Source organism: Hippopotamus amphibius, chromosome 7 (assembly GCF_030028045.1).
Source record: "Hippopotamus amphibius kiboko isolate mHipAmp2 chromosome 7, mHipAmp2.hap2, whole genome shotgun sequence".
In the NCBI taxonomy this organism is placed as follows: Eukaryota; Metazoa; Chordata; class Mammalia; order Artiodactyla; family Hippopotamidae; genus Hippopotamus; species Hippopotamus amphibius.
In genome coordinates this window covers 74,097,332-74,107,879 of record NC_080192.1, presented here as the reverse complement: position 1 = coordinate 74,107,879, position 10,548 = coordinate 74,097,332, and the positions used below count along the sequence as shown (strand labels likewise).

Genomic DNA, 10,548 nt, shown 5'->3' with positions numbered 1-10,548 from the left:
TGCCTCCAGAGGCAGCAGCGAATGCCTCCTGCCTGGATGCTGTCGAGCAGGTTGGGGGATGGACCCCACACAGGAAGACAATGGGGTGACCGTGAGATCTCTCTGAGTCGACCATGCCGAGATAGGCCGATGCACAGTGTAAATCGGTTAGGCTCCCTGCCACCTAATAACAGGTCACTCTAACTGAGGGCTTGCTCTGTGTCAGTCCTCTAAAAGTACATCTTAGCGTCACCATCACCCCATGGGGATGGTGCTAATCCTAGCTTGAGACTGTTAAGAGAATGTGCTTTGAGATATGACAACATCCCTGATTTTTTCTGTTATCATTTTGTAGTGTGCACTCAATTAAATGCTACCCCTCAGTCTCTGGAATTGAAAGGAAAAGTGGCCAGAGATGGGACTTTGTATTTCACCTCTCATTGCTCTTCTTCTAATGGAATTTGAGGATCCTGTGTAGCTCCTGCTCCTTGTTTATAACCTTCTTTATTCTCCTCTGCTCCAGACTTTACTGTTTCTATAACCACTGGGCAATGCGGGCGGCCACATACTTCTTCATTTGGGTAGACCTCGCTCTTGCCCTCTTTGAGGAACCAGCCTTGTTCCCGCTCCCTTTCTTGGTAAGCATTCAGCACAGAATGGCTAACCAGACCTTGTAAGAGATGAGTTGGGTCCCATGCCTCTTCCTTTTTTTCCCCCTCAAATTTCAATAAATATGGATTTGGTTTTATTTTTCTTACTGGGGGATTGGAAGAATTCTGCCTACTTGCTGAGCTGATGCTTTCATCAGAAGGCATTGGAAAGGGAGTGGCAGTTTTTGGTCCTCTGTGCCTGCAAGGACAGACTGGACAGACAAATGATGTTTTAAAAGTATATTTAACGCCAAGTAGACAATGTCATAATATAGTGTGTTATGTGACTGGTTGTACTTGCTTCATTTCCAGCTTTTTGCATCATCATAAATCATTATTTATAGGTGCTCTTAGGTAATACATCAAATTACCCAGCTACTCCAGATGAGTCTGAGTAATAAATTGATGACCTGCTCACATCGACTCCTGACTCGACATTGTCCTTGCCTCTTAGAGTGGGTGTGACAGAGACTGTATGACCTGCAGAGCCTAAACTATTTCCTATCTGGTCCTTTGACAGATAAAGTTTGTTGACCCCTTGCCTTAAAGAACAGGCTTTTATTATCTCCCATGATTCTGTGGGTGACTGGGTTCCACCGGGCAGATGTGCATATTGGCTGGGGTGGTAGATCTCTGGCTGGCTGCTGGGAGCTCAGCTGGCTGGAGCTGTGGGCCAGAGCGCCCCTGCTCTCCTCCACACGGCCACTCCCCGTGGCTTGGGCTTCTCCCAGTGGGTGGGGGTATAAGAAGGAGCATCCCAGCGGGCAAGCACCATCCACCTCCACTCGCACCACACTTGCTGATGTCCTGTTGGCCAGCGCCCATCACATGCCCAAGCCCTGAGTCAGCTGGGGAGGACGCTGCCCAAGGGGGTAAAAACCAGAAGTGTGGTTCTTTGGGGGCCATCGCAGTTGGCAGTCTTCCACACGTCCATTTGTTGAGGAAGCCCCAGTTTTGAAGTCTCTGGGTAGAAAACTTTTCGCCCCGTGACTGCTGAAACAAACGCCAAGCCTGAAGAAGCAGAGCTGTGCGTTCACAGACCTGGACAGAGTCAGCCCCTCCCCCCAGAACTGGCCTAAGTGAGAGTTGCGTGGGGGTCTCCTCTCAGCCCGTTGCCTCTCTTCCGAGTCCTCGCCCTTCTGTTTGTGATTGGTCACGTGCAGCTTGGGCTTGGCTGCCTGAGTTCCAGAGTGTTCCTGCAGCCAGCGTTTGTACTTCAAGCCTCTAAAATCAAATGTATTATGGGGGGGATTTGACCAGATTCAGCATTAACAAGAAAATCTTATCTCGGGCAAGGGTGTCCTGGGATTGCCCCAGACCCTTTGGCAAGCCTGGCCTCGACAGTGAGTCTTTACAGCCCCCGAAGGTGAACAATCTGAGAGCTAGAAAGTGTGAAGGGGCTGCAGCCGGTATCCGAGCCCAGGACTCATGAGGGCTGGGGTGGGGGTGGGGGAATATGCCCCCTGCTGCTTTCACCACCCAGAGCAGCCCCTTCCTCCTGTCACTTAGGAAGTTCATTCCCTCCACCCTCACCCCAGACCTCTCCATCTTCCCAGCCTGAGCCAAACCGTCCCTTTCCCCATCGTGTCCTACTTTGCCATCCTCCTTTTCCCATGAATGGAGCAAAGTGCCCTTGTTAGGAAGGATTTACTGTCTCCTGGCAATCGCAGGCAAAGCCTGGGCTGCACTCACAGGCTGCAAATCTAGCTGCCTCCGGGGAGTTTGGAATTGAGGCCCTGGAGCCCACTGAGGAGATGGTCAGGACTTTGCAGTGGGTCCAGGGGCCTCCGTTCTCTCCTCCAGCCGGCAAATACAGGCAGCAGTGCGGTAGGGCAGTGATGTCTATGGAATGACCTGGCATTTCAAAACACATCTTTGGAACATTATTATTAGAGAAACTGAACTTCTAAATGTCTATTCTGCATATGAACGTGGGGAATTTGAGAGCACAGAAGAGGCTTGCTTCTGTCACCCCGGAGCCCCCTCCTTTTCTGGAGAAATGCCTTCTGGGGGTTCTCTGCCTTCTGATTCAGCCCCCCCTCCAAGGAAGCCTTACCCGTTGGGCCATGGGATTTGTGGTTCATGGGCAGGTTTCCTTTTAAGAGGAAGAAACCGTTCCAACCAGCAAAGAATTTTGCTGCAACTTTCAGTAAAATTAAGGGACATTGCTAATTCTCACAGGGTAGTTTCATGGGGGTTGGGTGGGGGGTGGTAAGAGAGAATTAAGCTGTGCCTCCGAGCGGCAGGGCGCTGGCTCCGTCTCTCTTTTCCGCCACAGGCTACCTCGATAGCAGAAGTACTCTGTCTGGCTGCATTCTTTGGGAGACTTGTCCACTTTGCGAAAGTCACTCCTCAGACGGTTTTCTGGAAGGATACAAAAAACATCTGCGTCATGGTAACCATAGTGGTGAGTGTTCATGACAGTGCCTTTGAGGGCTTGTGGTCAAAGGTGGAAACTACGAAGAGAAAGGACTCGGTAGATTTGAGTTGGTTCAGGAACTAATGACAGATGTTGGTACAGCAAACCTCAGCAGCACAACTGCCAGCAAATCACAACTGACTGGGGCACGATTTGGGCAAAATAATTTGGGCAAAATATGACAGTGTGACTATTTTAACACATCAAGAGCGTTTCCAAATTAAAGGAAAAATCGACAGAAATGGCAATAAAAAATGTGTTGAAAATCAGTGAAGGCATCTCCTAAAAGAAAAAATAAATAATAGCAGTAGAAGAAAATGTTTAACTTGACTAATTAAGAACTGTATATGAAAGCAACAATAAAATACCATGGGTTTGCCTGTAAAACCATGTTAGCAAGGTTGAAAACAGAACCTGTCACACTCTACTCGAGGGAGGAGTAAGCTTTTTCTGGAAGGCTGGCTGGCGGGTCCTTTTGAAAAGCCTTAGGTGTGCCTGTGCTTGCTCCCAGATCCGTTCCTGGGACTTGATCTTTAGGAAAGAAGGATGTGTTCAAAGATTTAGCCACAAGATTGGTCATGGCTGAGCTGTTCGTAGTATTGAAAAACTGGAAACAGCTGGGTTTCCTGACGGTAGGAAATAAATAAAACATGGTATATCCACATCCGTTAAAATGGCCTTAGATGTATATATGTGTCTACTATCAAGGAGAGATGGTTATGGTCTGTTAAGTCAAAAGAGCAGGTTACAGTACAGTTGGAGCACATCTTTGTTAAAAGGGAAGAGGAAAGAATGTTAGAGAATCATAGAAAACTCTGGAAGGATATATGCTAAGAGGTTATGCCAAGTGAGGCAGGGTGATGTGTTCTGAAATGCAGCTGAGATGAGAGAGCGGCCCAGGCGGTGCTTAGCTGAGGGCACCATATAATTAGCATCTCAGCACAGCAGCCAGCCTGCTTGAACCATGCTTCTTCCCAGTTAAGCCAGCTCAGAGTCCTCGCCTCTGCCCTTTCTACTTGATATTCTGTTCCTGCAAGGCCATCCATTCTCAGAGCTTCCACAAACAGTTGGCGGGTAGGGGTCTCCAGGCTGCAGCTGATACTGGATTCCCCTCTGAGGTTCTTTGCTCTGTGGCCGCCTACTTGCTAGTTGCTTCCGCATCAGTGTTTCAACTCAAACTCAGTGAGACCAAACCCACCCTCGTCTTCGCACGACTCCCCTAGCTGTTTTTCACGGGTCTGTGGTTCTTCGTCTCCCATCACTTATTCCAGGTCCTTGTTGTTAAGATTCCCTCTGTTCTGTCTCCCGTCCGTCCTTCCCAAGCCCCCTCGGGATGCCTCTCGCACTGTGTCCCCCTCTCCCCACCGGGACCGTTGCCGTGGTCTGATGTGGCCGCGCTTTCTCTCTCTGCTGCATGCCATTCTGCTCCCACGGTGTGGTCCAGACCCCTGTCTCCCCTTTCAGGAACTGCCATGGTCACCTCAACCTCAGATCCCTGCTACATGCACTTGAAATGCCACCGCTGGATTAATTCTCGGAAGCACACCTCAGATCACGACCCTCCCTTGCTCAAAAAAAAGGTCTCTGAGCCCCACAGACTGTTGAGCCCTCGGGCGTCACCTGTCCTGCAAACGTGTCTCACATGGTCCCCTCCACTCCAGCCACCCGAGCTGCCTGCTGCCCTGCAGCTCTTCCACCACGTGCAGTGTCTCTTGGGCTTAGAATGTTCACTGTCTTTTCTTGCCCTTTCTCTAAATATCTGTTTTGACTTCCCTTCACATGTCTGCTGAACCCTCTGAATACGCAGAGTATCTCTCTGATCTTATTTTTTTTTTTAAATCTTCACCTTCTGTTATTAAAAAACGAATACAAGAACGTTCAATCTGGGATGAGGCCTGTGACCACAGCTTGGGTTCAGTCCATAACGCAGTGTTGCCTGACACAGGAAGGTGGAGGATGAGATGGGTGGGAAAACTATTAAAAAAAAAGTTATGGGGGAAGGTTATTTTCTGAAGAAAGTGAAATACAAACAATACAGAGTACATGAAATAGAACCAGGCATTGCTCCTCTTCTCACGGGAGAGCGTGTACCTCTTTTGTGGCCATTTTTGCTGCATGACCCCCTCCTAGGACAGTGTCAGAGGTCCCTCGTCATCTCCTAAGAGTCCTAGTATGGAGCCTAGAATATGATGGGTACACGGGCACTTTTCAAGCCTAAGTCCTGAGTCCGGGCAGCGTACTCTCTGTTTCAGGTCATCCAGCGGCTTCCCATCTCCCATCAGAAAAACGCCAAAGTCCCTGTCGTGGATGAAAGTCTGTGCCCCTCCCCAGTGATGTCCGCTCCACCCCCACCACCCGCCAGGGCTGCTCGGTCGCCCCTCCCCATGTGCCCTTGGCCCCTCACCTCACCCACGTTTTCTCCAGAGCAGGTGCCACTACCTGCCAAAGAGCATACTATCATCAGTCCTGCTCTTTCCTGCTGGAGGATGTGTCCCTCGAGGGCAGCACTTTCCAGCTAGCTCTTTACTCTCTCCCTGGAGCTAGAGCAATGCCCTGCACGGAAGAGGCGCTCCGTGAAGGTATGTGGAATGAATTGGATGAAGATACACCATTGCCCCACCCAGATCTGCCCTGTATCTGTTACCTGTGGGGGGTGGGAGGAGGGAGGGTGTCTCACTCTGTTGCCTCCATCACCCTTATTTAAAAGACTTTCTGGATTCCCCAGGCCCTGGGAATAAGACTTACCTTTTTAGCCTGGCCCTCAAAGCCACATGCCCTCGGTCTGGGGTCTTGTCACTTCCTGCTCCTCTCTGCCCCTGTCCCAGGACCCTCTGCTTCCCGAGAGTCCCTTTACTGTGTCTGCCTGCCATCATTCTTGACACCTCTCTGAGTTTTATCCTTTTAAAGCTTTTTCTTTGCTTTAAGATTACATCAAGGAATGCCTCCTCCAGGAAGCCTCCTCAGATACCATAACCCTTGGTGATTTGCCTGTCCCTGCTGCCCTGGGATGGCCACCCTGGTTCCCTCCAGCCGGCACCCAGTGCAGCGGCCAGCACCAGCATCTTTCTGTGTCTGTGTCCTTTCTCTCCACCTGCATTGGATCTCTCTCAATCCTCTGTGCCTTGCCACCAGAGGGGCTGAGTTAACACTTTTGATGATGGTAGATTATTCTTTTTTAACTTATGTTTTTCTGAAATGCATTGGATCCTTCTTTTGTCTGTCCTCAGCATCACAAACTGACCTTAGTAAGGATTAATAAGGATTTTCTGTAGTCTAGATATTTCTACCCCATTGCAAAGCTGGAAAACCTATCTCACATACAGAATTGAAGAAAAGTTAAAGTCAAGTATGATGTAGTGTGGGCGCATGTAGCAGTGTGGTTAACTGCCAGGGCTCTGATGCCAGACTACCTGGGTTCCAGTCCCAGGTCTACGCCTCTTATTATAGGCTATGTGACCAGGGCCACAAGATCTCCCTCTCTGTGCCTCAAGCATTTCCATCCCCAGGAATGGTGCCCACCTTAGGTGTGTGGTGAGATAAACGGAATAATCTATGGAAAGCTTATTAGAGAACATGGCACATAGTAAACTCTCAAGTGACAGCTGCTATTAATGTTCTATAATGAAACTGGATTACGCTATTTATGAAACGTGCTTTTTTCCATCATATATTGTGACCCTCCTTCTGGGTCAGTGAACATGCATCCACACGGTCACGTCCTCGGTCCTCTGGCAGTACTGACACCTCTGTCCCATGTGTTTCACAGCTGACCTTGATTGATCTGATTGTCTACGGGTCCCTGGAGGCTGCTAACATCCACGGAGTTCGATGGTCAAGGGTCTTGAGGCCTGTCTTCCTAATTAACTTCCCTGAAAGTCGTCAGGTATATGATTTAGGATACCCAAGGGCATTTTTTTTTAATTTATTTTTTATTGAAGTATAGTTGGTTTATAATATTGCATTTATTACTGCTGTACAGCAAAGGGACTCAGTTATACAGATATATACATTCCTTTTCATATTCTTTTCCATTATGGTTTATCCCAGGATATAGGACCTTGTTGTTTATCCATTCTACATGTACCAGTTTGCATCTGCTAAGGGGGTGTGATTTTTGTTTTTGCAGAAAATTAGCTGATTGCCCGTAAATGAAACAAGATGTTGTCTTCACAGATCCGAAGGGCTTTTCGAAGCATCCGGAACACCCTGCCCGATATCCTCTACGTCTTCTTCTTGTTCATCTTCAGCATGCTGATCTTCTCCCTCATGGCCTTGAAGCTTTTCGAGGATAGGTGAGCAGGCTGCTCTGGAAGTTTCTGCCTGAGAATTCTTCCCCGTTTGGGTTCAGCCTGTTGGTGGCAGAATCAGTCACCGGACGCTGTCTTCCTCATTCAGACACTCCAGGAGTGCTCTCGAAAGGGGTAAAGTGTGTCGGAAACCACAGCTTCTTTTATGTCTGTGCGGTTTTTTTTCACCCTCTGGTGTTGGTTCCTCTTTAGGGGTCTCAAAACAGTGGAAGGATCGCCCTACTTCACCAACATCCTGGACATAGCGTTTGAGCTCTACGTGCTGGTCACCACTGCAAATAGCCCCGATGTCATGTACGTGAGTCCCCAGTTCACATTCACGGACATCTGTTACCGTAACAGATTTCACTTTCTTAAAAGCAGCTGTAAGGGGAAAAAAAAAGTGATTTTCTGTTTACTCATATTTGTTGTAAATTTTTTCTTTTTTTTTTTTCTCTCTGCGTTGGGTCTTTATTGCTGCGCACGAGCTTTCCCCGGTTGCAGTGAGCAGGGGCTACTCTTCGTTGCAGTGTGTGGGCTTCTCATTGCAGTGGTTTCTCCTGTGGAGCATGAGCTCTAGGCGCTCAGGCTTCAGTAGTTGTGGCACATGGGCTTCAGTAGTTATGGCTGATGGGCTTAGTTGCTCTGCAGCATGTAGGATCTTCCCAGACCAGGGATCAAACCAGTGTCCCCTGCATTGGCAGGTGAATTCTTAACCACTGCACCACCAGGGAAGTCCTATTGTAAAATTTTTGTGTATATATATATATATATATATATATATATATATATTTTTTTTTTTTTTTTTTTTTTTGGCTGCACCATGTGGCATGTGGGATCTTAGTTCCCTGACCAGGGATCGAACCCATGACCCCTGCAGTGGAAGCTCAGAACCTTAATCACTGGACTGCCTGGGAAGTCCCTCATTGTAAAATTTTTGAAGAGTGCAGTATTGGCACTAATGATGGCCTGTCCTCTCTATTTAAAACTAAATTTAGGTGAATGTTTTAAAAAACTGGAAGCAACAGGAGACATCTCTGGAGATACAACTTAAATATTTGAGCCCACTTTCTATTCTGGAATCTTCTTTGAGTCTTGAGTTGAAACGCCCAAGCCATTTTTGTAAAGGAGTCATGGCCAGTTCTCCTAAGCATTGATGTGGTTTTCTGGCTAAAGGAAACAGGCAAGAAACGTAAAGATGAGTGGCTGTCACCTTCCCCCATTCCCCAATGCCAATCCTCCACACATGTGGACATTATTTAGGAGAAAAACATCTCGGGTTTCTTTTCTAATGTCCTGGGTGTTATGAATTTGCCTCGTTCGTGGAGGGTAGATTATTTAACAGTGCTGCCCTGAGTAGACAGCTCTTGGGGTTCTAGGGTGTGGCTAGAGCTCTAACTGCAAATGTCAACCCCACCTCCTCCCATACTGCACTGCGGGGAGGGGTGGGCTTTCTGTCGTCCAGTTGCATGTAGGACCCTCACATCACCTTGTTCTGGGTTCTTGCTCACTCTTGAGCTTGGCTCTGACAAAAAGTGAGCAAGGTGAAGTTCCTGGTCCTCCTTGTGTTTTCTTGGATCTTTCCCTCGAACCCTTGACCGCCACCCTCAACGTCCCCACCTGTACAAAATCCAGTTTCCATTAAACCTGGTGTGTGCATGCATCCCAATCTATACCTTTTGTCTCAGTGCCATTTTTGATGGTGCCCCTTTCATTCTCATCGTCCCAAAGTGGACAGAAAATTATCTGCTCCCCAGCAGGGTAGTCTGGTGTTCCTGAAGAGCATTGAGTGTAAACTTAAGCCATGGTTCACATTCTTCTTTCTGGGCTTTGGTTTTCCCTTTGTGAACGGAGGGAGTGGAATGGGGCATCTCCAACGGCCCATCTGCTTTGAAAGTTGGCACCTCTCTAAGGCACTAAGAATTTCAGAAGGCACGTCTGGGGCAAGCTGTTTAGCACTGAGGATGCTGATGGCTTTGAGGCCCCATCGCACAGTTGGTGGGAGAGTTAGAGTGAGAAGGTTTTCCTGGGCGTCAAGGACGTGGATTGTCCGTGTGGGATGTCGCCTACGGTCAGCCTTCTATGCGCTGTGGACCCAGGGCACGGAAAACCATGAAACATGATTATTTCCTTCTAGGATGCCTGCCTATGAGTTCAACTGGTGGTATTCTCTGTACTTTATAACCTACATCATCATCAACACCTATATCTTCATGTCTGTCTTTCTGGCCGTTGTCTACAACAATTACAGGAAGCACTTGAAGGTAACATGCGAGGTCCGGGGGGTCAGGGGTGGGGGCCGGTGCCTGGCTGGGCGCAGTGGCGGGGAGGCTGCCACATTCATTTGCTAAACATTTGAACATGTCCATTTTCATGTTGCTTTGGGGAATATGAAGACTCGTTTGGTGCCTTGCTCTCCTCTGCTGGGCCGGGGGGTTCTTTGTCGGTCTGCGATGGGTCTGACAGTGTGTCCCAGCCTCGTGTGCAGGGGCAGGTCCTGGCTTTGCTCCTCACTCGTTTTTTTTTTTTTAAATTTTTACTGGAGTATAGTTGATTTACAATGTTGTGTTACTTTCTGCTGTATAGCAAAGTGAATCAGTTATACATGTACATATATCCACTCCCTTTTAGATTCTTTTCCCATATAGGTCATTATACAATATTGAGTAGAGTTCACTGTGCTATAAGGAGGTCCTTATTAGTTATCTATTTTATATATAGTAGTGCATATATGTCAATCCTAATCTCCCAATTTATCCCTTCACCCTTCTCCCCCCAGTAACTGTAAGATTGTCTTCTACATCTGTAACTCTATTTCTGTTTTATAAATAAGTTCATTTGTATCATTTTTTTTCATTCCACATATAAGCAATAATATTTGTCCTCTTTCAGAGTTACTTCACTCAGTATGACAATCTCTAGGTTCATCCATGTTGCTGCAAATGGCATTATTTAGTTCTCTTTCATGGCTGAGTAATATTCCATTGTATATATGTACCACATCTTTTTTATCCATTTCTCCTCATTCTTAATGCATCTAATAGTTCATGGCTCCTGGAAATGTTTTGTGTATTGTTGGGGTTGAGGATGTTCTCCAAGCTCCTTTTCCTCCCTCTAAAAGAAGCAAAAATGCCTTAAAGCCAACCGTTTCTGCCCTCGTGCCTTCTTCTTTGATTGATGTCTGGAGAATTCCTGGAGGCTTTGGATGGGCAGA

The 10,548-nt window shown here is 47.6% G+C and overlaps 1 protein-coding gene across 1 annotated transcript in view; it reads left to right on the top strand.

Annotated features, from left to right (window-relative positions):
• The first annotated feature begins 530 nt into the window (after positions 1-530).
• LOC130857637 (two pore calcium channel protein 1-like) overlaps positions 531-10,548 on the top strand; it is a 33,653-nt gene continuing 23,635 nt past the window's right edge. The window contains exons 1-6 of the mRNA XM_057743365.1: positions 531-617; positions 2,908-3,036; positions 6,815-6,931; positions 7,222-7,340; positions 7,548-7,649; positions 9,472-9,598. Of these exons, the coding sequence (XP_057599348.1) occupies positions 531-617; positions 2,908-3,036; positions 6,815-6,931; positions 7,222-7,340; positions 7,548-7,649; positions 9,472-9,598 (681 nt within the window). The remainder of the gene's footprint in view (positions 618-2,907; positions 3,037-6,814; positions 6,932-7,221; positions 7,341-7,547; positions 7,650-9,471; positions 9,599-10,548) is intronic.